This window comes from Podospora pseudoanserina, chromosome 4 (genome assembly GCF_035222485.1).
Source record: "Podospora pseudoanserina strain CBS 124.78 chromosome 4, whole genome shotgun sequence".
In the NCBI taxonomy this organism is placed as follows: domain Eukaryota; kingdom Fungi; phylum Ascomycota; class Sordariomycetes; order Sordariales; family Podosporaceae; genus Podospora; species Podospora pseudoanserina.
This window is the reverse complement of record NC_085923.1, coordinates 916458-944326: the sequence shown is the minus strand read 5'-3', so window position 1 is coordinate 944326 and position 27869 is coordinate 916458. Positions and strand designations below refer to the sequence as shown.

At 52.3% G+C, this 27869-nt stretch overlaps 12 protein-coding genes across 12 annotated transcripts; 5 read left to right on the top strand and 7 right to left on the bottom strand.

Annotated features, from left to right (window-relative positions):
- The first annotated feature begins 11 nt into the window (after positions 1–11).
- On the top strand, positions 12–2529 carry QC764_402440 (uncharacterized protein). The gene is made up of 3 exons (XM_062946523.1): positions 12–253; positions 325–609; positions 673–2529. The coding sequence occupies exons 1-3, from the start codon at positions 203–205 to the stop codon at positions 2404–2406; spliced, it is 2070 nt and encodes a 689-aa protein (XP_062800162.1). The 5' UTR covers positions 12–202; the 3' UTR covers positions 2407–2529.
- A 187-nt stretch (positions 2530–2716) lies between these two features.
- Positions 2717–4331, top strand: MRM2 (2' O-ribose methyltransferase). The gene is made up of 4 exons (XM_062946522.1): positions 2717–3547; positions 3651–3788; positions 3859–4020; positions 4093–4331. Exons 1-4 carry the CDS (start codon positions 2870–2872, stop codon positions 4207–4209), a joined length of 1095 nt encoding a protein of 364 aa, XP_062800161.1. The 5' UTR covers positions 2717–2869; the 3' UTR covers positions 4210–4331.
- QC764_0063040 (uncharacterized protein) lies at positions 4129–8136 on the bottom strand (the record flags this gene model as incomplete). The annotated part of the gene is made up of 3 exons (XM_062940540.1): positions 4129–7127; positions 7192–7962; positions 8120–8136. 3 exons carry the CDS (start codon positions 8134–8136, stop codon positions 6737–6739), a joined length of 1179 nt encoding a protein of 392 aa, XP_062800160.1. The 3' UTR covers positions 4129–6736.
- On the top strand, positions 6277–8144 carry CEL6C (1,4-beta-D-glucan cellobiohydrolase cel6c). The gene is made up of 2 exons (XM_062940539.1): positions 6277–7142; positions 7204–8144. Exons 1-2 carry the CDS (start codon positions 6695–6697, stop codon positions 7950–7952), a joined length of 1197 nt encoding a protein of 398 aa, XP_062800159.1. The 5' UTR covers positions 6277–6694; the 3' UTR covers positions 7953–8144.
- Positions 8145–8409: 265 nt separating this feature from the next.
- On the bottom strand, positions 8410–9927 carry QC764_402410 (uncharacterized protein; the record flags this gene model as incomplete). The annotated part of the gene is made up of 1 exon (XM_062946521.1): positions 8410–9927. One exon carries the CDS (start codon positions 9925–9927, stop codon positions 8410–8412), a length of 1518 nt encoding a protein of 505 aa, XP_062800158.1.
- Positions 9928–9933: 6 nt separating this feature from the next.
- Positions 9934–12993, top strand: QC764_402400 (uncharacterized protein). The gene is made up of 3 exons (XM_062946520.1): positions 9934–10904; positions 10966–12483; positions 12727–12993. Exons 1-2 carry the CDS (start codon positions 10193–10195, stop codon positions 12393–12395), a joined length of 2142 nt encoding a protein of 713 aa, XP_062800157.1. The 5' UTR covers positions 9934–10192; the 3' UTR covers positions 12396–12483; positions 12727–12993.
- A 504-nt stretch (positions 12994–13497) lies between these two features.
- On the top strand, positions 13498–15975 carry QC764_0063000 (uncharacterized protein; the record flags this gene model as incomplete). Its single annotated transcript, XM_062940538.1, is given in 7 exon segments — positions 13498–13651; positions 14019–14096; positions 14682–14964; positions 15037–15255; positions 15266–15383; positions 15407–15602; positions 15677–15975. Coding segments are annotated over 7 exon segments (1182 nt in total), but the record flags the coding sequence as incomplete, so codon positions are not given.
- Positions 15976–15991: 16 nt separating this feature from the next.
- RPL18A (60S ribosomal protein L18A) lies at positions 15992–17335 on the bottom strand (the record flags this gene model as incomplete). The annotated part of the gene is made up of 4 exons (XM_062946519.1): positions 15992–16392; positions 16449–16816; positions 16887–16991; positions 17332–17335. The coding sequence occupies 4 exons, from the start codon at positions 17333–17335 to the stop codon at positions 16315–16317; spliced, it is 555 nt and encodes a 184-aa protein (XP_062800155.1). The 3' UTR covers positions 15992–16314.
- A 1130-nt stretch (positions 17336–18465) lies between these two features.
- Positions 18466–20240, bottom strand: QC764_402380 (uncharacterized protein; the record flags this gene model as incomplete). Its single annotated transcript, XM_062946518.1, has 3 exons — positions 19019–20240; positions 18672–18947; positions 18466–18606 (listed from the first exon to the last, which is right to left on the bottom strand). Exons 1-3 carry the CDS (start codon positions 19433–19435, stop codon positions 18466–18468), a joined length of 834 nt encoding a protein of 277 aa, XP_062800154.1. The 5' UTR covers positions 19436–20240.
- Positions 20241–21039: 799 nt separating this feature from the next.
- QC764_402370 (uncharacterized protein) lies at positions 21040–23152 on the bottom strand. Its single transcript, XM_062946517.1, has 6 exons — positions 22691–23152; positions 22127–22183; positions 21974–22073; positions 21704–21918; positions 21557–21642; positions 21040–21503 (listed from the first exon to the last, which is right to left on the bottom strand). Exons 1-6 carry the CDS (start codon positions 22771–22773, stop codon positions 21451–21453), a joined length of 594 nt encoding a protein of 197 aa, XP_062800153.1. The 5' UTR covers positions 22774–23152; the 3' UTR covers positions 21040–21450.
- Positions 23153–23284: 132 nt separating this feature from the next.
- ARE2_2 (Sterol O-acyltransferase 2 (Sterol-ester synthase 2)) lies at positions 23285–25217 on the bottom strand (the record flags this gene model as incomplete). The annotated part of the gene is made up of 2 exons (XM_062946516.1): positions 23285–23467; positions 23535–25217. 2 exons carry the CDS (start codon positions 25215–25217, stop codon positions 23348–23350), a joined length of 1803 nt encoding a protein of 600 aa, XP_062800152.1. The 3' UTR covers positions 23285–23347.
- Positions 25218–26133: 916 nt separating this feature from the next.
- TYS1 (Tyrosine--tRNA ligase cytoplasmic) lies at positions 26134–27648 on the bottom strand (the record flags this gene model as incomplete). The annotated part of the gene is made up of 3 exons (XM_062946515.1): positions 26134–26397; positions 26462–27264; positions 27339–27648. 3 exons carry the CDS (start codon positions 27646–27648, stop codon positions 26134–26136), a joined length of 1377 nt encoding a protein of 458 aa, XP_062800151.1.
- Positions 27649–27869: the final 221 nt, after the last annotated feature.

Sequence of the window (27869 nt, the reverse complement as noted above, 5' to 3'; positions counted from 1 at the left end):
AGTTCGCAATGCTTTGGTCCCCTGGCCAGCACTGGCGCAACCACTTTCTCTCCGTCATCACACCTCATCGTCTCCCAAACCTCACTGCAACGCACACCCCCGGAATCTTCAAGACTCCCTCGTGGACGTCAATCCAGTTTTACTAACCCCAACAGTCTTTTGTTATTCTTCTCGCGCTCTTGCGCGCATCATTACGTGATCAATGCCGTCGAAAAACGCGTCGTCGCACCATGTAATCATGGACTCTGAAAAGGTTGCGAAAAATGTCCCATTGATGCCAACCAACCGCCTACACGACAACGCTAACATGTTTATGCGATTCAGAGAACCCAAAAACTCCACGAACTTGACCTCCAATACCATCAATCCGCCCACCAGCTAGAACTAGTCATCCGAGAAGAGGACGCGCGACGAGCCAAAGTTCGGCAACTCCTCCTCCAAGACGAAGCCTCCACCCTCAAGGACCAAATCACTCAGCGAGATGCGCGCATCAGAGATCTTGTCGACCAAGCCGACGATGTGCGCCAGCAACTCGACAGTCTGCACGAACGGTGCAGGAGGCAGGAGAAGGTGATGCAGACTCAGAATCGCGAGATTTCTAATCTAAAGGTAACATCCCCCCTCACCCAGTTCCCTCGCACACTCCTTCAAATATTAATTTAATTTCTATAGGAAGAAATAACAGCCTTCTCCCACCTCTCGGTCGACTCCTCCAAAGTCCTCACCGAAAAGCTCGCACTCTCCCGCGAGCTCTCCCTCCTCAAGCCAGAAGTCGAACACCTCAAGTCCCAGCTCGCCCACCAAAAGGACGTCCTCGCCGAGAAGCTGGCCCTCGAAAGACAGCTTAACACGCTAGAAGTCGAACTCGCCAACGAGAAGCGCGCCGCGCAAAAGGCTGCCCTGCTCCAGAAGCAGCAAAACGAGAACCAGAACCAGGAAGAGGAGGAAACGCTCAGAGCACAAATCCGGGAACTGGAGAAACAGTTGGCCAAGGAAAAGAAGACATCACAGAAGAGCGTCGAGGTGGAGGAGGAAATCCAGGGGTTGAGGGGTCAATTGGCTGCGTTGGAGAAGACTCTTGCTACGGAAAAGAAACAGGCTGCGCAAAAGGAGAATGCGATGGCAGAGGTACAGGAGGAGTTGGAGAAGTTGAGGTTGAATGTTCAGGAGTTGGAAAAGGAGAAGAAGGCTGCTTTGAAGAAGGCGGCCAAGGCGGAGAAGACAACTGACGGTGCGGCGGGTGGGGAGGAGGTTGAGCAGCTAAAGGAGGAGCTCACAAGCCTCAAGAAAGCCCTGGCGCAAGAGCAAAAGGAGACTGAAGCTCTACGGAAAGAAAACGAGCAAGCGGTGGAAGACGCCGAAGAGCAAAAGAATGCCCTGCTGAACAGGGTTGAGAAGTTGAAAAACAAGTACAAGGACACGGTTGAGGAGCTGAAGAAGTGCAGAACTGAGCTGGAAAGGGCGAACGAGCAGGCGGAGAAGGCAACGGCTAAGGTCCCTGCTATCCCTGCTGGGCTTGGCAGCACGACTACTGTCCCTCTGAAGAAGCCTGGCGCGGCCAAGGCGAACGCGAAGAAGAAGAGGACGGTGGATGAGCTGATGGTGGATGAAAAGGTGCTGATGACGCCGGGGGGGATGGACGACAGGCCGAAGCGTCCTCTTAAGAAGAGGGGGTTTGACACGTCGGTTTTGGTGGAGAAGTCGACGTTTTCGATCACGCCGTTTTTGAACAAGACGGTGGGTTCGATTGGGGAGGTGGAGGGGACGCCTACTGTTGCTACGGTGGGGGTTAAGACCGCCGCTGCTGCTGCGCCGGCTGAGGCGATGGAGGTGGATGAGGTGGAGGAGCGGCAGCCTGTTGCTGAGGAGGCGGGTGAGGCAGAGGGTGAGGTGGAGGAGGCGGCGCCTGTTGTGGCGAAGGGGAAGAAGATGGTGGAGAAGAAGACTCGGGGTAAGCCGAAGGGGTCGACGAATGCGCCTAAGCCGTTGGAGCCTTCCTCGCCTGGGAAGGCAAATGAGGATGCGCCTGTGGGTCGCGTCAAGAAGATGACTGCTTTTTTGCCTTTGGAGGAGGCGGATGTGGAGGGGGAGGCTGTTGTTTCCAAGCCAGCGGCCGCAGATGTCGCGCCTGTAAGGCAACGTTCTGTGAGTGTGGAGCCGGAGAAGAAGAAGAAGAGGAAGTTGGGCGGTGCAGCGCCTCCGACTATCTTTGAGGAGGACGAGGACGAGAAGGTAGTTGAGACAGCGAAGCCGGTGGCGGCTGTTGGTGGTGTGAGGAAGAGACCGCCTGTTTCTAGGATGAACAAGGGGCCGGTGGGCAAGGTGATTGGGATTGGTGGGTCAGGGAAGGCCTTTTCGCCGTTGAAGAGGGATAAGAGGGGTGTGGGAGCGAGCTTTCTGGCTTGAGATTTTGTGTGTGATTTATTCATGATGGCATAGGAGTTTGTGGGCATGGGAATGGAGTTTGGGTACATTACACTACATACATGTGGGACTTTTGGGATGACTGGTTGTATCAGTTATTTGAATGCATACATTGTTGAACTTCAATTGGTCTGGTTGTGGGTAATTTGATGTCGCTGGTGATGTTGAGAGTGCTTGTCGTTCAAGACATGTCGATACGCGAGCTTTGATACCCGATAACTCGATAATCATAATGAATTAGCCCATGCCAAGATGTGAAAGTTCGGGTAGCTGCATTTACAAGCATTAATTCTGCAAGCTCTAGTGCTCATCTCACCAACACTCGCCAAATACGACAACATCTTTTACATTGTCAATTTTCTTTTTTTTTTCTTTTTTTCCAAACTTAGTTCCGGTTCTTCGTTCTCACACAAATTTAAGGGACCTCACAATCGCACTCCTCACAATGAGCTTATCCTGCCGCCGGGCGTCTCTCTGGCTGGCAGCAGCAGTCCGACCCGTTAATCGCACCCTTCTCTCGCTCTCGCCATCACCATCACCATCACCATCATCATCCTTTTTTAGACCCACCTTTACAACGCCATCACCAAACAACAACCCCCAATCTCGCCCCTCCTCCTCCAGCTCCCAGTGGAAACAACGCCAATCCCGAGACCGCTTCGCCCTCGCGGCCAGAGTCCAAGGCCTCCGCTCCCGCGCCGCCTTCAAGCTCCTAGAGATGCAAGAAAAATACTCCCTCTTCCGGCCCCGCAGGAGCCAGATCGTCGTTGATTTGGGGTACGCCCCTGGGTCGTGGTCGCAGGTGGCACTTGACGCGACGGCCCCGGACGGGAAGGTGATTGGCATCGACTTGTTGCCTGCGCAGCCGCCAAAGGGGGTGAGCACCATCCAGGGAAACTTTCTCAGCAAGGCGGTGCAGGAGATGTGCAAGAATTTTGTGTTGGAGGCGGATTTGAAACGGAGGAAAATGGAGAGGAGGCGGGAGTGGGCGGCAAAGAAGAGCATTGAGATAGAGGAGGGAGAGGTGGAGGAGAGGGGGAGTTATATCGATTTGGAGAGGAGATCGGCGCAGGAGGAGGAGGAGTTGGAACAGGAGAAGGGCTGGAATATGAGGGTGGTTGATGTAAGTTTTTTCTTTTAAGTTTTTTTTTTTTTTTTTTTTTAAAAAAAAAAAAAAAATGGGGTGGAGTAGAAATGCTGACGAGGAAAACAAAACAAAACAATAGGTGGTGTTAAGCGACATGTCCGAACCCTGGCCCCAAACTCAAGGATTCAAAATCAACAGCATAAGTAACCCGTATTTGTCTCTACACAGGTTGATGAACACGAGCGGAATTTCTCTCAGGGACCACGCGGGGAGCATGGTAGGTTATTTTCTTTTGACATCTCTTCAGAAGTGGTGATGATGACGATACATGTTTGGGGGGAAATTAGGAACTCTGCAAAGCGGCGTTGACGTTTGCCAGCGAAACACTGAAACCGGACGGGCACTTCGTGTGCAAGTATTACGAAGGGAGTGGCGACGATGAGTTGAAGATGGTACTGAAGAAGATGTTTGCAAAGGTGCATAGGGAGAAGCCTATGTCGTCGAGGAAGGTGAGTTGTGGCTCTTGTTCATTTTTTGGTGGAATTTGATGGAAACATTGGTTTACCTGACGTATATCACAGGAATCGAGAGAGACCTTCTATGTGGCGCTGAGAAGGAGGGAAGATGTTACGTTTGAGCGTGTGGACGGGATGTATAAGATTCTTCAAAATGGTGAGGTGGTCTGTGGCATTGTGTAGTATATCTGTTGTGCATAGTTGGGACAGGCGTTTGGTGGCATCAAAAGCTGAGGCTGCAATGGGCCGAGTTTCTCACTCGAGTCTACTTGTAATTCAATGTTTGGTTTCGAGATGATTTGGCATGAGTTAGCACCCATGACTACAAGGACCAAAATATGACATTGTAGGGTTCTGAATACACTACTCTGACCATTGGTTATCCAAATACAAACGCTAGACTGGTGGACGAAGAGTGGCATGCTCCAACTGATCGTCTCAATCAATATCAGACCAAGTATATTCCCGGTCTACAACTTCACACTCTAAAAGGCTCACACTTTCCTCAGCCACAATGTCACCTCGGGCCTGCTTACCATCCTAATCGCCGTGAGCCCTTCCCGGGGATCAATCATCGTCCTCAACGGAAACAAAACAACAAGACTGCTGAAATTGGGAGACCGGGGCGAGTGGTGATCCAGGTGACATTTTCAAACCGGAAAACTCGGGAGTCAATTTGAGGTAAATACCTGCTTTCTCCTCAGGCGGTACCATAGCCCGAGATCTCCCTACCTACCCTTCCCCAGCTTTTCCAGCACTTGCTCCATCTTGGGTATGTGTAACTGTGTGACGATGTGGCGAGGTGGTGGCGTGCACCTCCTCGGATTCCAGCTGTTGCTGTTCCGGGCAAGCAATAATGAGGTGCATGGTCTCTTACAGGAAACGAAGGGACCCAATGATTGATTCCACGCTGCGCGGAGAGCACATGCCTGGTTGATAGCACATCATCAAGTGTATTATCCTCCCCCATCCCGCCTAGGTAGGCCACCGGTTTGTTGGCTCCGTGTGCCGAACAAGGCACAAACTCTCTCACTGCTTGTTCGTGTGTACCCAGTGATCATTGTTATTCCTTGCCGCCCAAATAATACAAGCCTTTTCCATCGGGCTTTTGACGCCGCTTCGGCTAAAGCCTGGCATCCCCCCCCAGCCAGCCCGGAGAGTTTTTCTTCGGCTGTGTGTGTGTGACCCTTCTCGTTGGGATTGTCAAGACAAAAAGATATGCAGCGTCCAAGGTGGATGTGCCGGCTAATACATGGGCTTTGCGGCTTAATGGGCGCGGCACTATAACCGTTTATAAGGCAGCCAGCAAATAACAACGCTCTGTTTCAGATGATGGCGTATTTTAGCCATCTAAACTGCCGCTTGGTTCCAACCAAAAAAACAAAGTAGTACCCGGACCACCACCACCCCTTGTTCCCAGCAAAAAGCTACTGACATGGTTGGTCCCTCTCTCGCTCTCTTTCACACATACACACTTTGCCGCCCCTGTGAGAGCGCACCACGCAACCTGGACACTCAAACAGCCTGACATTTTGTGGAGACCCCGCATTTTGCAGCTGGATCAAATCCGATCCCTTGGGGGGAGGGGGGAATCGTGCATTTGCCTTTTAGACATTGTCCCGCTCCTTCCAGTCAAAGGCCAGTGCCTGAGTAGTGAGGGGGACTGTCGATACTGGACATGTCGGCACTTCTACAGTTGAAACAAACGTGACCAAAAGCAATGCTCACCATTGTATTCTGGTCCTGTTGCCACACTTCGGACGGAACCCTTCAGGGTCCTCACAGCCCCTTTCGAACCTGATCATATGAACACAGGTTTCTGATGGCACCATACCTCTCACAGTATTCATCCAACCGCAGACAATCTGGCGACCGCCCTCAGTTCCGCATCCGCATATTATCTTGGCGGTAGTCGCGATTTCTCCAACACGGCTGACGGCTCGGAGCCCCCACTGCCATTGAGCAACGATCGCCATTCCCCCCGGGGTTTCTCCACAGCAGCTGATGATGGTGGCTGCAAGGGGTTGGGCGGCGCCACCCTCTCCTCCTAGGATCCCAGTGTGACCAAAGGGGCAAGATCGAACGGCCGTGCATGAGATGGTCGAATACCCCAGATTGCACATGGCAACCCCAATAGAGAGCAAGTTCCCCCTTCCCCACAATTTCCCTCGCAAACCGTAGTGGTAGCCGCCCGTTGGCCTCCCACCAATTCAGAGTAGGGCCGGCCGTCGTCGCCTGAGCGTAAATGAAGCTGTATATGAAATGCCAGATGGGGATCTTGGACCTGTCCAGTCGCCTTGCTCGGCACTCAACACCAGCCCCGCACCCTATATTCCAGCGGCGACTGCTCGGCGCGGCTCAAGCCTTCCTCGGAGCTTCCTGGCCGAGACCACGGGCCTGTCTTCCTGATTGCACAGAGATCTCCTGTGTGCCTTCGAGCCGCGTGAACCATGTGAGCCAGGGAGGCGAACCGTGTGTTGGGCAGTCCTCGTCGAGGTTGTTGTGTTGACTTGAAGAATTCTCAGGGGGGTAACACGGCAACCCCAAGTCCGCGGAGAGGTCCCCTGGTATAAAGACAGACCACCCTCCCCCCCTCGGCAGAAACAAGATCTTCCTCCCTCAGGCCTTCATACTTTCTGCAGCAAGTGTACTCGCCCCGTCGTTCAACATGAAGATCACCAGCTCCGCCGCCGCTCTGGCGCTCGTCGCCTCAGCCGTTGCCGCCCCTTCCCCGACCACCCAGGACAAGCCCACCAAGAGACAAGCTGGTTGCGCCTCGGCCGTCTCCCTCAACGCCCAGACCAACGTCTTCAAGCAGTACACCCTCCACGCCAACAACTTCTACCGCAAGGAGATTGAGGAGCTCGCCATCCCCAACCTTTCCGACCCCTCCCTCGAGGCTGCCGCCCGCAAGGTTGCCGACACCGGTTCCTTCGTCTGGCTCGACACCATCGCCAATGTTGACAGGCTCGAGCCCGCTCTCGCCGAGGTTCCTTGCAACGAGATCCTCGGTGTCGTCGTCTACGATCTTCCCGGCCGTGATTGCGCTGCCAAGGCTTCCAACGGTGAGCTGAAGGTTGGCGAGCTCAACAGGTACAAGACTGAGTTCATTGACCGTAAGTAAATCCTCAATGACATCTTTACCAAGGAAAAAAGACGACTGACAGCTGTGTCAAGGCATCGCCTCCATCCTCAAGGCCCACCCCAACACCGCCGTCGCGCTCGTCATTGAGCCCGATTCGCTCCCCAACCTGGTCACCAACTCCGACGTTCAGGCCTGCCGCAACTCGGCCGCCGGCTACCGCGACGGTGTCGCCTACGCGCTCAAGACGCTCAACCTTCCCAACGTCGTCCAGTACATCGACGCCGGCCACGGCGGCTGGCTCGGCTGGGACGCCAACCTCAAGCCCGGCGCCGAGGAGCTCGCCAAGGCCTACAAGGCCGCCGGCAGCCCTAAGCAGTTCCGTGGCATCGCCACCAACGTGGCCGGCTGGAACGCCTGGGACCTGTCCCCCGGCGAGTTCTCCTCCGCCTCCGACGCCAAGTACAACTCGTGCCAGAACGAGCGCACTTACGTCAACACCTTTGGCCAGCGCCTCAAGGCCGCCGGCATGCCCAACCACGCCATCGTCGACACTGGCCGCAGCGGTGTCCAGGGTCTCCGCGAGGAGTGGGGTAACTGGTGCAACGTCGACGGTGCCGGCTTCGGCCGTCCCCCCTCGGCCGACACCGGCCTCGAGCTGGCTGATGCCTTCGTCTGGGTCAAGCCCGGCGGTGAGTCGGATGGTACTTCCGACAGCTCGGCTGTTCGTTATGACAGCTTCTGCGGGAAGCCCGATGCCTTCCAGCCTTCGCCCGAGGCCGGTGCCTGGCACCAGGAGTACTTTGAGATGTTGCTTCGCAACTCTAACCCTTCCCTTCTTTAAGCGGTTGATGCTTGGGAGAGCGGGGAAAGGGGCGGTGGTGAAAAATGGAGCAGAACCTAGTGCGGTCAGTTGGTTAGCTTTTCTTGGTCTTCTCTAAGGAGGCGCGCCATCCTGTGCATATAAAAGATCGTTTGCTAGGTTTGTTTGGTTATTGGGAGTGTACATACATACAATGCATTTGCATTTCTTTACCTTTTGTGTTTGTGCAATAATGGGGACCGTTGTTTGGTGATGAAGGACTTGAAACTGAGCAAAACTGAAGTAACAAGTCTTCTGTGATAAGATGTCCAAGACGGCCGGCGAACTAAGGAGGAGTAAGCGAGCCAGCCAAGCCAACACATTCCCATGATAGAAATCATAGAAATCCGCTCACCAAGACTTTGGAGGTAACGCTGGCTTGGTTAGATCACCCTCCGTCACAAGTTGTCCAAGGACACAATCCGCCTCCCTCTCACCCTCACTCCGGCATCTTCCTCCATCTAGTCCGCACAAAATTCTCCCTCACCTTCTCCTCCAACCTCCCCACCCCCTCCATCGCCCCCTTCTTCACCACCATATCCTCCCCTCCCACCCACCCATCTAACACCCCCCAAATTTTCCCCATCAGTCCAAAAGTCAAGTAATGTGCCGCCCTCGTCGTGTCTATAAGCGCCACCTTGCTCCCCTTCACACTCCGCGGCACCTCCACCCCCCCTATCGTAACAACCACCGAATCGCTCAGCCCGCTGATAAAATCCTTGTCATCTTGCACCATAGGCGAGCCACAGATGCCGTGCCACCATATGTAGCGTTGTATACAATCCGCCAAAAGGTCAAACGTTTGCAAGAGGCGGGTGTAGATTGAGATTATCATCAAGAAGGTTGCTGTATCAGGCGGAGATGCGGCAAAGGAAGAGAGGATGGTGTAGAAAAGGGAGGCTGATTGAAAGAGGGGGTTGATCCAGGATGTGTCGAGTGGTTCAGTGCCGGTTGGTTTGTTGCCGTCTTTTCTTATGGAGGGCTCGTTCTTCTTGGCTAGGGTGTGGTGTTGGTAAATTTGTAGCTGGAGGCGGGTGAGTTGTTCTATTGGGTCTTGGTCTGCTGGTGCGTAAGCGGTAGGTTGTTGTTGTCGAGGTTGAGGTGAGGGTTGGGGTTCAGGAGGGGTCTGAGTTGAACGGAACAATGGGTGAAGCGGCGGTTGTGGTTGTTGAGGGGCTCTGAAGGTGCTTTCTGTGTAGATACTCCCACGAGCGTTGGCGGCAGAGGCCGGGCTGTCATGGGGGAGGTCGTCAAAGTTGGGCAAGAGAGCGTTGTAGCCTGCTAGTCCGATGATAGGACCACCATATCGAGCTGGTGCTGAGCTCTTGGCTGGGCTTGTTGGTTCTGGGGGTGTGGCCTCGGTTGAATATGAAGGTGAGGATGATTCTGGATCAAGGTCTTCAGCCGCTTGTGAGGTTGATTGCACAAGTTGATCGCCAAGTCGCCGGCCTTTTTTGTAGTGACTCCTCTTCCACCCGGGCGGCCGAGGCAGTCGTGGCCTTCCTACCGAGCCAGGCTCGCGGGGAACACACTCAATTTTGGCATTGATACATCGGTTGCAATCTTTTTGATCTGGTTGGCGGATGCAGCGCATCTTGAATCCATGACACTTGACACAGGCGGGTGGACCACCGTCAACTGTTCGGTTTGGAGCACGTCTCCTCGGGCCCTTTGGCGACGCGACCCTGGGGGTTGTTGTGGTTGTTGTTGTCGCGTTGTCATTTGGGACGGGTGCCGGTGATGGGCTTTCCACTGAGGGGCTGCCATCATCAGGATCGGGCATGATGAGGGTGAGGCGTGTACTTCGGTGATTTGTGCTTATCCGGATGTTTTTTGGCCATGTGATATGGTGGATTTGTTGATGACTGCTTGCCCGCTGTGGGCGGAAATGTCCGGCTGTCACTAGCCGTAAGCGATAGGTATCCGTAATATGCGGGCCGATTTCAGCTGGTGCCATAACCGTATTACTTACAGTTGTTAGGTAACCGCTCCCAAGCCTCGGTACCCAACCTTAAACTAACCTACCTCACTATCAATGACAAAAAGCAACTTGCACTTTCACCGCTCTCAGCATCCTCAATTCTCATCTGTGTCTCTTTCCATGTCTTGTGGGATTTCGTTGATTTTTTGATTGATTTAATGTCGTAATATACATCTGATTCTGTTCTTCTACTACCTACTTACTTTCACTTGTCCTGATATATCCCAACACACTTTCGAACATGCCGTACCAAAAAGCCTCTGAGAACGGCTGGCGCCAGTCCAGATTTTATGAGCCTGATCGAGATGTTCCAGATAAACCCTGGCTCATGCTTGCTGTGGCCAGACTTGGCCCAGACCAACAAGCACCACATTACCCTCTGGCTGCCTTCACTGCTGACTGCACCTCAGGCACCTTCTTGACAAGCTGTGCCAAAGCTCTCCGCTATTTTTCAGATCCTTTGAATTATCTTGGAACTCGGGCAGAGCTTTCTCTTGCCTACGACTTCTACAACCAGCCTGGACCGCCATGGCCGAACGAAGGACCGTCACGGGCTGGTCACCCAGAGTTCCCCTTCATTGCGACTTGTCTTGCTATCGCTGTCACCCGTGAACAAACGGCCACCAACCAAAACATTGGGCATTGGCCTCTGGCAAGCGTCTACCACCACTTTGAGCGCGCCCTCCATCGTCACATGCTTGTGATCGATGTGTCGGACCCGGCCAAGGTTCGATACGGCATTTATCTTCATTCGTCCCGCCTAAACCGTCAAGTTCTCTGGCCAGATGGCTCTCCCTCGTCAAGACCGCTATCAGTTGTCGATTTTATCACTGCGTGCGCTTTCGTGAACGAACGTTTGTATGGAGGCTCCGTTGATGAGTTTACCGATGAGTTTAAAAAGGCATCAGCAATCACCTCTCGATGGAAAGTAATGGATGTGCCAACGTTGCATTGTAAGTTGGTTGCTCGACGCAGAATGGGAGACTAGAGACTGTCACTAATATGCTACCACAGTTGGGTGGCCTTTTAAGTCGTCCCAGAAACCCCTTCCGCCACCATCTCTCCGTGACCAAGTATTCAGAACATTGGTTCGTGGTGCTGCCGAGATGGAGGATGTGGATATCTCTGTTTTTGAACACGTTCGGGCTATCCCCAACTTTCAGAATGAACTACGACGCTACTTGATCAAACATTCTGCGAATTTGGGCGACCATCAACCCATCGCGCAACTCATTGCCCTGACAGTAGAAGGACAGGAGCAACTCGACCTAACACCTTTCAACAATCTCTCGGCCAACTCTATTTCAATTGTACTGGGTAATCGGTTGTCAGACACCCCCATTAGAGCCATCAGTCTTTGTACCGATACACTCAAAAGCAGCCCATCGGAAGTTCTTGAGGTCCTGGCACGCTTTCCAACCATACAGAATCTGTATTTTGCTAAACACCCACGCCAAGGAGACCAACTGCGCAGCACCGAGCTTTTCGTCGAGATGCTTAAAATGCCGTCTTCTATGACCAAAAAGCATATCCTAGTCGCAGACTTTCTGTCAACACCATTGCGATCGGCACGACACTACGGACCCATTCCCATACCTAGCTACCAGATTCCTGTCGACATATTCCCAGTCCAGCACATGTTTGTCAGACACCAGACGTACGGACTAGGCCGGGAACGCTTTTGGCCAAACTACTTCCCCATGGGCAACTTGATGCTTCAACCAGAGCGGTTCGCAGCCGGCTTCATCCAGTACATTCTGAAATCAGTACAACCCGGTTCCACCGGGGTCGAGGCCTCTGAAAAGCTTTTTGATTTCTGCTCCGCACCCCCAGCACTGAACGGCATGAACAATGACTACCAAATCAGCCAAATCCCGCTGGAGAGCTCCGCAGTGCCGCTCCGTCCCGGAACTAGCCGGAGGGGCGAACACGTCGGTGACTGCTGGCCACTTGTGCGCACCCTCGAGCCCAACAGCTGGATTGTTTTGGTCTCACTACACCACAACCGCATCACGAGAGATCTGGAGAGCTGGACGACGCGTGCTCACCACGCTACCAACTGGGCGAGGTATGCGTTTGCCCGGATGAAACCGCGCGTCGAGGTGGCCCGACCGCCGGTGCAGCTGCCTACTCTTGACGAAATCGAGGTGGTCGGCTTGAGGGAATTTCTGCGCATCACATCTCCAGAAACCGACCTAGGTCTTGTGGATGTGAGACTGAAAGAGTTAGAGGAGAAGGCGGCTATTCCACGACAGCAGCCTTTGCCGAGTGGAGTGAAGAGGCTGTCTGTTATGGAGCGTGAGGAGGCGGTGGGTATCTTGAGGGACTTTTTGAATAACGTCGAGATGGTGAAGAAGAATCTCTGGGCTTTTATGAAGGAGAATGATGGTGAGTTGTCCTCCACCTGGGCTTTGGCAAAGGAATATGGGATTGTGTGTGGTTGACAGAAGGTAAAATCGCAGAAGTGAATAGCTGGTATCCGGATCTTTTGCAAGAGTGTAATGGTCAGCTTTGCGGGAGCATGATTCATGGGTGGGTTTTTCTTTCTTTTTGATGACATGAGGCCTGCAAGTTGGGTAGCCGCCAACGTTTCGGAAAGACATGGCGCTGAAAGAGGACCACCATGTCCCCAGATCAGCCTTCAAGACCATTTGTTGTATACCTTTCCAAGGCTCAAACAATAGTTTTGAGAGGCCTGTACGAGCTTTGGAGAATGGGGCTTCTTTCCGTTTGTGAGCTATTACATAGACATGCTGACGCCAAACTCTCCACCAGCCCCGAGGACATATTCGTTGACTCTGTCAATGCGCAGCTATCGTTGGAGTGGTGGGATATCCTTGGTGACTTGGAAGACGAAGATGAGGATTGATTGATAATTGAGAGCCAATGCTTTGGCATAGACCTCAAATTTTGCACATCACTTTCATGGGTCGGGGTGGAATACTTTCGCAGTTATAACGCAGTAATCTTGGAATGATGTCAACTAGGGAATGGCACCATAAATAGAAAGCTCTTTACGGTGATCACGTCACCTTAGCTAGGACTACTTAATACTGTGAAAACCTTGGGTCCAAGCTGCCCTCTTAATTCCCCCTTACTAGGCCAGTCGAAACTTTGAGTTTAGTTAGGCCTCTCGATGTCATTTGGGCTTACCCTACTATTTCATGAGTTTAGGAACCATAGAAGACATCACCAACACTGGTTGTTAACGCCATTCTCCTACATGTTGTTGCATGGCGGCATGTGCAGGAAAGGTGTACCTTCTCGTCAGGCAACTGGCAAACACAGCCCAGTTTGCGGACCACTTGTTTCACTCATAGCCGACAGCCGCTGATGCCGCTGACCGCCCCGACAAGTGTCTTCCTCATTCTCCGGCCACATGTAGTATAAAAATATTCATCCTGACATTTCCTCAATACCACCTGAGAGACGTTTCCTGACTGATTCATCCCACGCACCGAGATCCAACAATAACACAGTAGAGCCTTGCACTCTATATCGATTGAAATTGTCCCCTTTGATGAGATAAGACAGACTTATTATAATATCGTTACATAAGCCGCCTTCGACTCGAAGCTCTAAATCCAATCTTCCTTTACCTAGTGTTTTCGTAGAGAGGATAACAATTTGCACGCGCAAGCGTGGCATGTATGCCATGGCATTTCTGGGGTTCTTTAGCCTTTTAGCTGCGCCATATATTGTATTGGACATTTGGTCCTCCTTGCATCTTTTTGGGGGTGCAATCTAGAAACTACCTCCCACTCTCGCCTCCGAGTACTACCAGACTGTCGTACCTTTCATCTTCGATTCGGTCCAAGGTCTCCTCCAACAACGGCCGAAATTGTACCCCACAAATGGGCATTTCTAGTCGCCGGGAGCATCGCGCCGGCAACTCTTGTGTACCATGCCAAACATACTCCCGGTCCACCCAAAAAGCCGACCTTCTTTGCTTTTGACGCGAATGCCTATTTACTTTAAACTCAGATCTCTATCATCTCTTATGTCTCCGTGCAAGAATAGGTTGGAGATATTCTAACCTGTACATATATACAGAAAATTATCAGTAGGCATCTACGGTGGTTTCGGCCGTTCAAACTTGCATCTCTACCAGACAACTCGACCCCTCAACATCATCTACTTCCACGGTCAATCCGCCACCCTGACCGCCCTCGGCACATTTGACTCTTAGATATCAGTCCTCCAAGGCCACGTCCCGCTTCATCCAGACTACCACCTCATCTATGACAAAGACCAACACACTTTTGACCTCTGCAAGTTAGTAAAAGAGAGAACCTATACGGTGCTCCCTATTTATCTGACCAGCACCCCCCCTCAATATAGAATTTAACTTAATTACAAAGTATAATTATTAAAGGTTAAAAGGTATATAATACTCTAAATGATAGTTGAAAAATGTTAAAAGATAATTAAAAGACGTTAAAAGATAGTTAAAAGGGCTTAAAAGATGGTTTAAGGGCTTTAAAAGATAGTTAAAGGCTATTAAAATCAATATAAATGCCCTTAAAGATAAATTAAACGCTTATTATTGTTTTAAGGCTTTTTACTATATTATAAGATAGGCAAGTCAATAGGTAGGGTGAGGGATGCTGATAAGATAAATAAGGGGCTCCGTAATGGTTTTCTCCAGTAAAAAAAGCTGGGAATTGACGGGAATCAACGCCGGTTTTGAGTTCTTATCATGCGATTACTATACCTCTCAACTCCAACAGCTCTTTATCACTAATATTACCGTACCCGGCAACATGGAACAGGATAATCCAAAAAACCTCCCACGCGACCCCAACCGCAAACCACCCAACGGTTTCAGCAACATATTCTCAGAGCAGGGGTCATACGAGTGGCTCCGCAGCACATCGTGGCATTACGGTCGAGTTGAAGAGGGGGGGGAGGTGTTTATCAGAAACCCGACTCCACCTCGACATCTACCGCATAATCTCCTTTTGCAACCCAGAACTCACCAGTCTTGCCAAATCGCACCACGCCGGGAAGCTTGTCGGCAACAACTACAGCCTTATCAACGGATGGGGATTTAAAAAAGGACACCAACTTTCGATATACAACCAGATAATATAAACCAATACACTCATAGTTACAAACCATTAGATCTTCGACCTGGAAAGAACAGCCTATATTCAGGTACAAACCAGCAAGCTATATTCACCACCACCCTCTCCCAACACAGCACCCGAGCCCGTGAGATTGGCGCAGTGTTTCGAGGAGTGGAAATCAGAACCAAAGCGATCATTACCGAAATCCACGAACTTACACGTACAATCCTAGCCTGTATCTCGAGTACCACATAATCTCCGATTCATCAGAGAGGTCCCCAACGCCAAAGAGCAGATTATAACCCGGTGTTCAACAGTATACCTATACAGCAGGCATGGACTTAACAACCTTCGGCCGGCCAGGTCCTTCTATATCACTCCCTCAGCGTCATCACGGAAAGGCTTTGCACATGGGAATGGGACCTCGTTGGTTTGACTGAGAAACATACAACAAACTACTGGGGTGATCAGGCTCGGCTCAACGATCAGGAAGTAGCACGATACAGACAGCTCAGCAAAGACACTCTGTCATGGATTGGGTGGGATCTGTGGGCAAAGTGTGACAGACAGTGCAAGTTTGATGTAAGATTCAACATTTTTACTAACAGGTTTACCTCCAAGAAGTATGCTGACTTTGTGTTTCTCTCTCAAAACAGGAGATCTGTGCAATCCCGACCCGGCCGGTTGTCTGTGCTCCGGGTTTGCCACAGGGCGGAATTTACTCTGCCCATCCGCCAAAGCTTTCAGAAGACGAGATGCTCGACTTCTGGAGCCCAAAATGTATCAATTGAGCAGACTTTGATCGCGGGGACGGACGTGGAAGGGACCCAATCCATCAGTTTCCTGATGTCCCGCCGTCCTAGGTCTGAGGCATGTGCTGGTTATTGTTTGGGCTATAACACATGTAACAGCAGCGTGGAAATATTGCCAACATACGTCACAGACTACTCAAAACATTCCATCCTAGGAGGGCAAATGACATCCATTCAAATTCACATTCATCGCATTTCTTCCCATCATACTGACAGACACACACACACAAAGTTCGGAGCAGGCCCCAACGGCGTCATTGTCATTCCATGGCCAGCAGAGTGCTGCCAGTTGATTCGTAACAGTAAAGCAGAATCTTGTTCGCCCATGAAGACAAAAGATGACCAAATTCCATAACCATTGCCGCCAATGCCATTTGCCAGAAACGCCGTATTGCTCCGACTCTTTTCCCTTTTTTGATTCTCCCACGGGTATAAACTCCAGGTCGTTTGTCGTCTGCTTTTTCTTTTCGGAAAAAAGACGCTTAGACCTTGAAGCCACGAGATCTTCTGCGACCACGGGCACGCTCGAACTTGCGGCCCTTGGAAGCGACGTAGGGCTTCTGTAATGGGGGTTAGTGCTGCCTTCATTCAAAGGTTTTCCGAGAGAAAAACGCACCTTGTGCTTGTGGGGACCGAAGCCGAAGTGCTTGAAGGCCTCACGGGAGTTCTTGGGGCCGCGGAGGAGGAGGGTGTTGGCACCGGTGGGCTTCTCCAGAGCCAGCTGGTCAAGGGTAATGGCCTGGCCGCCGGCAGCAGTGATGCGGGCACGGGCGGTGGCGGTGAAGCGGAGAGCGGCAATGGTGGTCTTGGGGACGGTCAAGAGACGGTTGTCGTCAGTGACGGTACCAACAACAACGATGGTCTTCTTGTCGTTGCCGTTCTTAAGGTTGGCCGCAATGCGCGAGAGGGAGACGGGGGGGCGGTTGATGCGGGACATGAACAGGCGGCGGAGGACGACCTTGTTGAAGGGGGCATCAGTGCGGCCTGTCGGTGGTTGGTGTTTCTGATTAGCGATCCCATCCCATTTCCGTGGAGGGAGGGGTGAAGAACTTACGAGCCAAGAAGCGGTAGAGCTTCACCAAGAGCTTGAGGTAGACATTGTCGCTCTTGGGGGCCTTGCGGTGCGTGGACCGCTCGTGGTGCTTGCGGAGATCGATACCTATTCGCAGACTGCCAGTCAGCCTCTTTGGTTCCAGTATGCTCTGAAAGTGGCTTGCTTCGACCGGCTGGTTCGTGACACCGAGGGCTCCTCAATCAATCGACAGCGCCGTGTTTGCTAGCAGGCTGTTCCTCTTCCAAGAAGATCGCAAGGAGGGCAGCGCGGAGCGACAACAAGTCGGCTGTGATGATATCGACAGAGGCCTCTCTCGACGCACACCGGGAGCGCAAAAACGGAGTTTTGCTGCCGAATGGTTCGCAGACAAGATAGACAGTATTTCAGACTCTCTCGTCCACTTGCATACGAAGGCTGGAAGATCGGAATGTCGTCGGTTACGTACCCATCTTGACGGTGACTCGTGGATTGGCGACAAAATCCGGGTCGATGGGAGGTTCGTTGGGCGATGGAGAGTTTTGAAGGGAAGCGGGAGCTGCCAAAATTTCGAGGTGATTTTTGCGTGCCCACAGTGGGTCAGGATTTGTGTGCGCGGGCGGTGGGAGAGGGCAACTAATTCCATTGGCGGGATCGAGGCTGGGCACAGGGCGGGCCAGTGGTCAGTGCTCTCGGGTCAAGGCCCACTTTATTCTTCACCTTGCTTGCTCCCCGCCATCCAGGATCATCAACTTTCATTCACTTGGCCTTTGGCCCTGCTAGAGAGATGCTGTGCCATTCAACATAAATCCTCTAGATTGTAACCTTATGCTTATTCCTCGCTGTCTATCCGACCACCCATGCTTTTTATGTTTCCCAAGACAACCGTCGCCTCCTATGATACTGAGGTGTACATCACAAGAAACCCACCACCGTATGCATAAACCGGAAAAATACCGCGTGGATCACCGTATCACTCTCCCTGTATCTACCATCCTCCCCTCTGCCCTGTCCCAACCATTTCACTACGGGCCAAATCACAATGAACAAGCACGCCATGATTCCCCACGGAGAACCTCTATCAGGAACGGAGCTGGTTGTTTGTGGTATCGTAGGATTCGTATTAAACCGCTGCCTTCCTCTCAACAGACGGTGGATGTATGTAGGTGTATAAGTAGGTAAAGGTATGTGCGTCGTGACCAGCCCGTCCTCCTCCAGCAGATGGTGTCGTAGACCCTTTCAATATGTCGAGCCCATCAAACCCCCGCCTTCAAGGGCATCCTGGGCGCCGACTTTGGCGATAGATCACCTCAGCAATGGCTCCTCTTCCGGCTTCAGGCTGACAAAAAAGTCACGGCAAATCTCGAAACTGAGCCAGCTGGACGCCATACTCGGGGCAACCTTGAGGAGATTTGGAACGATCCCCTTGTAGAGGCCTCTCAGACCTTCCTCGGTAACAATGACGCGAACGGCGTCTGTGATAGACTTGTACTGGTAGCCCATCCCGGACATGGTGTTGATTTGGAAGCGGCGCCGCAGTACATCGCTGGCTGTGGTCAGTTTTCGTCTTCAACCTTAACACATACACGCTTGCCACTCAAACTTACAATGGGTATGTGCATGTCTGCGCAACGGCGCCAGAGATCGCACCAGCGGCCAGTTTCCTAACATGGCTGGGGTTCTGCTCGCCTTCCAGTGTCAAGTATTGCCGGACATATTCATAGACCATGAAGTTCAGACCGACCTGCCAAAATGGTTAGCTTTCACACTTCGTCCCCTTCTCAGCTTCCAACGGAAAAAACCACATACGTATGGCGCAACACCAGCCACCGTCGGAACGATACCCCTGTACAAGGCAGGAAATCCACCCTCAGTCTTGTACATAACCGCCATGGTCTGCCACATGCCCGGAAGCTTTTTTGGTCTTTCCCCCAGCTCGGCAAAGGACGCGGACTGAATCGAGAGTCTTGTTCGCACGATGTCGAGCGGGTAGGTAACAGTAACAGAGGTAATACCAGCAATGCCACCGCACGTCAGGCGGGACAGGGGCGTCAGGCTGTCGTCGGGATGTCTCTCGAAGAACCTCTGCAATACACCATCCGGTCAGCAACCGAGCTCCCACAAGCAGCAAGACCCTCCACGAAATGCAAACATACCCTCTTATAGAAATTATAGCTCCCAAACTGGACGGCCGAGTAGGGCACGATGCGGATGCAGTTCGTGCCATTGCCTCTCATAAACCCGCGCCAGCCCTCCTCCTTCCACATCTTTATCAACGCTTTGCCCACACTGAGCTTGTATGCGTCCCTCCCCGCGCTCTGGACCTGGAACAGAATCTTGAGGCGCTCGAGAGGTGACACCACCGTTCTCGACACAGCACCCGCCACTCCGCCAGCCATGAAAGCAGCCGTTACTGGTTGTGAGATGAACGAACGAACGTAGGTCGTCGGGCCGAGCTGATCTGGTGGTGGTGGCGCCATCGTAGCAACAGTTGTTGACCTGGTGGGGGTGTTGGTCTCGGTTTGTGTTTCTGCTCTCGCGTTTTGGGGTGTGTGAGACTGTTGCGCCGACATTTTGAAAGGAAAATCTCAACGGAGACAAGCTCCAGAGCAAAAAGGAAATCTCTATCCCGGTAGGTTGCTCTTAATGATGGTTGCCCCACAAAAGTCTATTGCGTGTGTGTGTGGTGAACCTTCTTCTTCGTCGTCGTCGTCGTCGCAAAAAGAGGCAGAAAGTGAATTCGTGAAGTGTTGCGTTTCCAGGAGGCTGTTCCTGCGCGCATTCCAGGTGTAAGACGGTGTCACAAAAGGGCAATCAATGTTCGCCAAAGAACTGCAATGTCCCCCCAATTGAAACAATCTCGTCGATATTCGGCCAGCAAGGAAAGGTAGGGGAAAAAGAAAACAAGCTAGGGTTCAGATGCGAGAGAGATAGACATGTCGAGGAGAACGGTCGCTCGTGCGGTTCCCTTGTCGCATAGGGGGGCGCCTTTGTTGGGCTGAGGCTGATAGGAATTCGGCGGCAACGGGTTAGCTTGTGGATTCGAGGTCGAGGGGTGCGTGCAGTGTGTGCAAGAGATGCACTTTTGAAGTTGTGCATTTGTTCCTGGTCCCAGGAAAGGAGATGGAAGCTTTTAGAGGAAGGGACCGTGGCTCCCGGTGTGTGGAGACAGGCAGATTGGCAGTTGAGTGGCTTGCTGTGGTTGCTTGTTGCGCTCGGCATCGCACCCGGATGACGAAAATTTCAAACAGGGCAAAGCTGCCAAGACCTACGCTTTTGACTTCTTCAGCATCTTGATACCTATGCTCACATGTTTCACTGCTTGACACAGCTGAGCTGAGCACTGTCCGGTGACCATACTCCGTACACAGTCAGTCCTCTTCCACAGCCATCAAATAGGGCTGAGGGACAGGCATCATCAGCGCTGCGCAGATGGTCATCCTGAGACCTGTGCCCCTCCATCGGATCTCGATAGCCCTCTAACGACCCCAGTGCTACGGTGGGCGTTTACCGCCGGGTACCTTGCTGACCGCCTCCCCTCACTAGGTGACCCTTCCCGTCATAAGCCCGTCTGTCTATAGGACATGTGATGTCTCCTTTAGACAGATCGCCTAGTCTCAAATAGGAGCTGCTTTCAAACTATGTATCGTTTCAACGAAACCCCCTCCACTAGGAAAAACATCAAAACAGCTCTCTTGGTACCTGTCCGTTGGTAACCGTTGGCCCCACGCATCAACGTTTGGTGATCTGATTGTCTGGAAATTGTAGCCAAACCCCCCACTTGCTTCTCCAACTAACGCAGGTCATTTGTGGTGCCAATGGTTATACCAATGGCGGCATTGCTGTCGGGTTGATACGGAGAACATCGGGGAATTCGGTAGACCCAGGCACAGATCTACTGCGTCCAGACATAAGATGATAGATATTGCAGATAGTGTCAGGAACCCGCTGCAGGTTGCATTCCCTGACCCCGAGCTGAGTGTTATCTGCATTGCAATCATGAGGCGTTTTCAGTTTCAATTAGAGCGGTATTCTTAGCGAGGTTGTGTTGTTTGTCTTGTGATCAGGTGCTCATAAGGCGAAGTGTCTGGTGATCTGGTGAGGCTCTAGAGTGGCGGAGTTGAGTGTGTGCATTGCTAGGGGCTCAAGCATGATGTGAAATTGTGGGGGCTTATGCTGGACGGGGTATTCTGAACCAAGCAATTGTCCTGTTATTGTTACCGCTACTACTACTATCTATTTACTTTTCCTCAAGCCCCCTCCTGAAACACATTGAGACAGAAAACAAAAAAGACATGGCAAGGCAGACGTCTACCGAATCGTTCTTAGAATACCGTATCCGTTCGCTTCCCTGACTGGGAGTTTGTTTATTATATGATGGGCTTTCGGCCTCTGTCCCCGACTCGAAAACTAAAAGAAACACCGTTTTTGTCAAGGCAAGCACTTTGACGTGCTTGGCATCAGTTGTCCACCGAAAATGGCAAAGAAAAAGAAAGCGATGCAAATTAACAGTCTTACTGCCAGAACCCTAGAGGGTGGTAAGAGAGATAGTGACCGTCACATCAACTGCAATCTAGAATCGACGCCTTTATTCGGCAATATCGAGATCGTCGTGGGCGGCACGTTCAGGGCTGTCCAGGGCTGCTGAATTGTTAGATAAAGGGTTGCCATATAAAACCAACAACTAGACGTACCTTTTCTGTCATCACCGTTAGTGCCATTCTCGCGGCGGTCACGGTCTTCACGGTCGCGGTCTTCCTTGACATCACGATCCCGCTCACTACAAGGTTCCAGGTCAGCATACTAAACAGAACTTTTGACACAAGGATATGGGAGCTCACCGATCAGGGCTGCGAGAACGATCACGGGTGTCACGACGGTCGCGGTCGTAGTCTCTATCGCGATCACGCTCCCGACGGTCATCCTTTCTGGGGGAGTAGTCACGGGTGCTGCGTCTAGGACTGGGAGAGCGGCGGCGGGGAGAAGAACGGCGAGGGCGGCCATCACGCTCGTTGCGGTCGAATCTCCACGAAGCAGAGGGGGGAGTGCGAGCCCACTGTGAACCATATTAACCTCCTGTATTCTTGCCGACACATGGTAGGAGAACATACCTCAATCTTCAAGATGTCATCACGGCCAATGCGCTTGTTGTGCATATCATGATACGCGTCGTCCGCGTCACGGCGGTCCTCGTACTCGACGAAAGCGAAGCTGAGAAAGTGTTAGCAACAGACACGTCGTTCGAAGGAGTGAATCATACGTACAGTCTGCTGGAGGCAGAGCGAGGAGCCGGAATGTCACAACGGACCAGACGGCCATATCTACATGTTGATTCGTGTCAGCATTTGGTTACCACCAGCGGATTGTGAGACAAAAGCATCAAAGGAATTCGCTGGCTGCGCGCAATTCAAGCTCTGAGGATATCTGCGACCTAGCAGGAAGACTCGCCCAAAAATGACAAAGGAGAGAGATGTTCATATTGAAGTCATCGCCGACCGCTCGATCGAAGGGAGGAAGTACGAGGGCGCGGAGGTGCGAGAGCGAGAAGAGCGCGACTGAGGGCAGCGAGCATGCCGACGACGGGAGGTAGCTAGGTGGGTGGAAAGGGTACGCAGCGAGGGCGAAAGGGGGGAGGCTAGCCCGACGACGGAAGGCATTGCAGGAGGAGGAGGAGGGCGGATAAAGGGGGACGAGGAACGAGGAACGAGGAACGATGACGATAGGGGGAGGGAGGTAGGTAGGATTCGAGGACCGAGCTCGAAGCTGGTGATCGAGCCATCGCCGCGTTCTGGTGGTGGTGGTTGGGTGCTGAGTTGAGTTAGACGTACCGCTCGAATTCGTACGCGAGGTCGCGCGCGCGAGTTCCGTGGCTGAAACCGGTCACGTAGAGGGTAGTGCCGTTGCGAGACATGATGGCGGTTGATGGCAAGTCGGTGGGAGAGGGGAGACGCGATGGAAATAGCTGCCACACAGGTGGTGGTGCTGATGGTGTTATTGGGAGCGAGAAGGAGCCTGAGAAAAATTTAGACAGGTGGGTAACGGGACAGCGCAACGGCTGGCTAGCTTCAGCTCTCCCAGAGTATCAGTGATGTCGGGGTGGTCCGTGTGGTCTTGGAAAGATATCCAGTGACCGTCTTTTGAATGTCTGGTATGGGCACCTCTGACAGGTGAAGTTGCTCTGCTCTGGGGAGTTGATGAAGGTTGGTGTTTGGCGGTGACGAGATGTCGGAGAATGGCAACGTTGAAAGTGGAAAGGCAAGGCCCCCGATGCGGACTTGAAAGCTAGAAAGGGCCCACTACTTCCACGCTCCTGATTGGGTGGGGCACACTGTGAAGCTGTGTCAGCCAAGCCTTTTTATTCACAACTTCCCTGCACCGACACTCAAAGCAGATCGAGTCGAGGACAGACATGGAGACATGGACAAAGGAACAACCGCAAACAACTCTCTCTACTAATGATTCCATTGCTGCTGACATAAACAAATTTACAGAATTAGATACAGACTACACAGCACACTCGGCCCAGTGAATATCCCCAGCCAGAATATCATATTCCCAAGCGTTGCTCTATTCTTGAGCCATCTGGTCCTACTCAACCTCACCAACTATACACACATCTCATCAGCACCAAGCCCATAATTAAGTAAGGGGTAATGAACAGAAAAGACTCACCGGCAACTGGCACATCTGCAACACCAACAAGTACCCCCTCAACTTCTTAAAAATACACCACATCACCAGCTCATGCACACAAGCCGACAGCCCAAACGTAATCAGCGTCGCCGTATGCCTGTTGACCTTGAACGTCGAGATGGAGCTATGATAAACATGCCTTAGCAAGAAATTATGCACCGGCCTGTTCCAGTCCCTAGCAAACTGATCCCAGCTCACACAGTTCCACCACGCATCATAGAAGCTCCTGTCGGCAAAGTACGTGATCTCGGCCAAAAAGTTCAAGATGGTCTCCCAGATCAGATACCACACCAGCAGGTACTCCATCATGAACGGGAAGATCAGGTCCAGCAGCATCCAGGGAAACTGCTTGAACCGTTTGGCCAGGGGCATGTTCTGCGCCTTCATCTCCACAGTCTGCATCACGACCGGGTAGATAAAGGCCTGGGAGATCATGATCATGACAAAGATGATGCCGAAGCAGGCGACCAGTTTCTCGAGGGCGTAGTAGACGTTGATTTTGTTGGAGCGGGGGTATTCGAGTTCGTAGACCACCGTCGGGAAGACAATGTACTCGTAGTGGTTCCAGACGGTGAGGTTATTTGGGTATGCCCTCGACGGATCTGTTGCCTTGCCCTTGAGCTCCTCAGTAAGAGCCTCGATTTCACTTTTGAGCATGTTGACTTCCTTGAGCATATCAGTTTCTTCCCCTTCCCCATGCCGTCTTAGAGTTGTTGTTGTTGCGGTGTTATCCGCCTTCTCAACAGAGCTGGCAACTCCCTCAGTTATCACCCCCTTTTCCAACCTCTCCACCCTCCCCTTCAACCCCTCCCTCCTCTTCCACAACCCAGACAAATACCCATTATAAAACCCAAAACTATGCATCTTCATCACCATCACAACCCCATGCATAACAAAAAAAACCGTATGCGTCCACGGCCACCCCCTCCAAAGAGTAAAACCCACCACCCCAGCCATAAACCCCGTCTGCCAAACATGCTGAACCACCCACCCGGACCCATCCCAATTCACCCCCCCCCTCAACACCAACCCCCGTTGTATAAACAACCCAACCCCAGTCAACCCACACATCACCCCGTCCGCCAGACCCAACACCACTACCTCCTTCCCAGGAGCAAACATCGTCGACAGAATCTCGTGCGTCCCAAGCACATTGCCATATTCCCTCCAGTTATCCGCCCCAATCTTGACCACGAACAAAAAAACAGACATCCAAAACAGGGTGTAAAATCCGAAGAACGGGGAGGAGGTGGCGAGGGGATTGTGCCGGTCAAATGTTGTCAACGAGGGAGTGAAGATCGGGGTGGTGAATTGTTTGTGGTGGTGAAGGTGATGGTGTTTCCTCTTATTTTGCTCTGATTTGACAACAGGTGTAGTAGACTTAGGTGTGAGGGGTGGCGTCGATGGTGTTGGTTGAGAAAACGACGATGGTGGTGTCGACGGCTGGTAGTCACCGCGACAAGACTGCGCAGCAACTGTCTTCTGCCTCGAAAGCGATAAATCCGTCCCAAACTCCTCCTCACTCGTAGTAGTCGAGCTCTCAATCGACGATATCCCCGGCCGAGCCGCCTCCGACCCCGAGTTACGGCCATAATGAAAGCCGTTGAATGCCACCGTCGAATCCATCGCACCGTTATCCTCACCGTTGGCTAGCACCGCCATTGCAATCTGATAATCAGCAAACTTGATTTCTTAAAAAGTCACCTGCTGCGCATACAACGCATCCAAAAACTCCCCCCAAATCCCTCGAAACTCATTCCAGAAATAAATGATGTGAGAATGATGAGGCGACGTGATCAGCAGGGCGATGCCCACCATGACATGGTAGAGTTGCATCTGAGATTTGATCTGCTCTGCTTGCGCAAGCAAGAAAAAAAAGGCCTGCATGTATATGTATATATCAGCTTATAAGGCAAGGCAGCCGCCAGCCCGGAAGACGTCGTGTGGCAACCCGACATATAAGCACATTTCTACATCCTTCGGTTCGTATTATATAAACACCTCTCGTGGTCTGTATGATGCGATGCAACAACACATTTCATTCTATTTCTGTCTTGTGTTCCTATACCTATTGTTTCACGGATTCACCGGTGCCAAAAACATGCAACAGTCCGCCCCGGATCGGGCGGAACCATGTGAGCGTGGCTAAGAGACATTGTCTCAAAGGCAAAAGAGGGAAAAGAGACGGATACGGAGGTGGAGGAATGCCCAACACCCGGGTGGCGTGGGGCCGGGCCCAGGTGTAACGTCCGCCGTCGGAATGCCGGCAACAGGTCAAAGAGCACATAGCAACCAACAAGGGTTAGGGTGCTGTTCCCTTCACTCCCTCAACCTCGACCTTCGTCCCACATCGGAACCAGGGATGTGGTGTCCTCGATTGAGACATTTCTCGAAGAGTTCTTTGTGAGATCAGAATTGTTTCCATTGCCCTTTTCATACCATTCATGAGCAAAACAGCAAACACCCCGCAGGCAATGTTAGAAGAGCATGTATCTAAACGTTTTCTACCCATTCCGACTGCACACAACGCCTTTTCCTACGCTGACCCAAGCACCAACCCAACACCTCAAAAGGTAAGCTATTGAGCAGATGGAGCAGCCTCCGTAGCTTCCGCAGGCGCATCACCGTTTGTCCTCACTGGCAACGCCTTCTCCTCAGGCTTGCCACCGCCGGGGTAGCGTGTCCCCTTGTTCTTGACCTTCTTCTCCTTCTTAGGTGGAGGAGGGTAGGCCTTCTCGGCAATCTCCTGCCACTCCTTGTTGTTCTTGAACGCCTCCTGGATAGGTGCCAAAAGAGCGTTCAAGTCTCTTGTGATCGCAGGCTTGATCAATTGTGGCGTCAACTGTCACCAAATGTTAGCACCCGCCCCCATTCCTATCTCACTCATCACAGCGGAAAACACTCACGATATCATTCTTGTAATCCTCCCTAATCTTCTCAATATCCTCATAAACCAACGTCTCCAACCCATCCCTCTCCCTCTCCACCTTGAACTCCTTCTTCCCCCTCAACCCGCTCGCCGGCAGCAGCACATACTCAATAAAAGCCAACAACCCATTATCCTCCGTCACCTGCGGCGCCGCATGCGCCTTCTTGATCTTCTTAGCCACCGTCTCTGGCGAGTCCAACAAGTCAATCTTGCTATCCGGATCACTCGAGCTCATCTTCCCCCCATGCAAACCAGGCACCATCGGGTTCATCAAATGCGCCCTCTCCTTGTAACCCAACTTGGGCAACCACTCCTTCGCAGCAATAAACAACTTTCTCTGATCGACCCCACCAAACTGCGCATCCACATCAAGATACTGCTCATCCAGCACCTGCAAAATCGGGTACAGCAGCCCACTCAGCGGCGCGTTATCCGTCTGCTTGACAATCTCCGCGCCCGCCTTTTTCGCGTCATGCTCCGAAATGATCGAGGCCATCTTGTACACATCCATGACGTACTCGGCCGACTTTTGGTACGACGACCCGAGCACAATCTTGAGCTTCTCGGTCGAGACGCCGACGGCGCCGAGGAGGGTGGAGATGGTGTAGCGGTAAAACTCAGCGCGGTGCATTACCAGCTCGAGGGGGGCCTTGAGGTTGTCGAGGAAGCCGTGGATGTCGGCGAGGAGGACCGTCAGCTCGCAGCCGGCGGCGAGGAACTGGGCCATCTTGATGGCGGGGACGAGGTAGCCGCAGTGAGGGCGGCCCGTGGTTGCCGTGCCTGATTTTGGTTTCTTTCTGTCAATAACCCATCTTGTTCCCCCTATACTATGCAAGTGAAAGGTGAATACAAACCCCAGTAAATCTTGGGATGGCCCCCTTCATCAACAACCTTCTTGATGATCTCCTCATTGAGGAACTCGGCCAGGTTCTCCTTGATGAGAGCGAACCTCTGTTCCGCGTTGCTGTTGTCGGCCGCCATTGTCACTACTAGTTTTCTGTTCCTTCCTTCGTCCCGTCCCTGTCCTCGAGTATGCGCAGAAAGGACAAGAAAAGTCAATGGGTTGAAAAGGTGTCGAAGGGAAAGCGTGTTCCAGAGATCGAGAACCACCGTTGACTCAAGTTTTGGTGGGGCAAAAGAAGACCGTCTCGGCCGGTCGCGCATGCAATGTGCAGTGCCCCTCTCTTGTCGCGGGGTCCCTTGTTCCTTTTGCACTTTTGGGGGAGCAAGGGTTCAATCTGCCGCCCGTCACCGCTTATCGGGAGTGACTCCACCCAGAACTCCAGAATGACCCTCAACTCACTGCCTCAGCGTCTACGAAGGGGGGTACTCGGAACCAGAGTGGCTGTTGTTCTCACCAACAACCTCATCTATCCAGTCGTTAT

Excerpts from the sequence above, each read along its gene's own strand:
- QC764_402400 (XM_062946520.1), top strand. The coding sequence starts at position 10,193 with ATGCCGTACCAAAAAGCCTCTGAGAACGGCTGGCGCCAGTCCAGATTT. Across the intron at positions 10,905-10,965 it reads GGATGTGCCAACGTTGCATT|TTGGGTGGCCTTTTAAGTCG; the intron begins GTAAGTTGGTTG and ends ATGCTACCACAG.
- QC764_402370 (XM_062946517.1), bottom strand. The coding sequence starts at position 22,773 with ATGTCTCGCAACGGCACTACCCTCTACGTGACCGGTTTCAGCCACGGA. Across the intron at positions 22,074-22,126 it reads CGCTCTGCCTCCAGCAGACT|CTTCGCTTTCGTCGAGTACG; the intron begins GTACGTATGATT and ends ACACTTTCTCAG. Across the intron at positions 21,919-21,973 it reads ATGACATCTTGAAGATTGAG|TGGGCTCGCACTCCCCCCTC; the intron begins GTATGTTCTCCT and ends TATGGTTCACAG.
- MRM2 (XM_062946522.1), top strand. The coding sequence starts at position 2,870 with ATGAGCTTATCCTGCCGCCGGGCGTCTCTCTGGCTGGCAGCAGCAGTC. Across the intron at positions 3,548-3,650 it reads GGAATATGAGGGTGGTTGAT|GTGGTGTTAAGCGACATGTC; the intron begins GTAAGTTTTTTC and ends ACAAAACAATAG. Across the intron at positions 4,021-4,092 it reads AGCCTATGTCGTCGAGGAAG|GAATCGAGAGAGACCTTCTA; the intron begins GTGAGTTGTGGC and ends CGTATATCACAG.
- CEL6C (XM_062940539.1), top strand. The coding sequence starts at position 6,695 with ATGAAGATCACCAGCTCCGCCGCCGCTCTGGCGCTCGTCGCCTCAGCC. Across the intron at positions 7,143-7,203 it reads CAAGACTGAGTTCATTGACC|GCATCGCCTCCATCCTCAAG; the intron begins GTAAGTAAATCC and ends AGCTGTGTCAAG.
- QC764_402440 (XM_062946523.1), top strand. The coding sequence starts at position 203 with ATGCCGTCGAAAAACGCGTCGTCGCACCATGTAATCATGGACTCTGAA. Across the intron at positions 254-324 it reads TAATCATGGACTCTGAAAAG|AGAACCCAAAAACTCCACGA; the intron begins GTTGCGAAAAAT and ends TATGCGATTCAG. Across the intron at positions 610-672 it reads GCGAGATTTCTAATCTAAAG|GAAGAAATAACAGCCTTCTC; the intron begins GTAACATCCCCC and ends TAATTTCTATAG.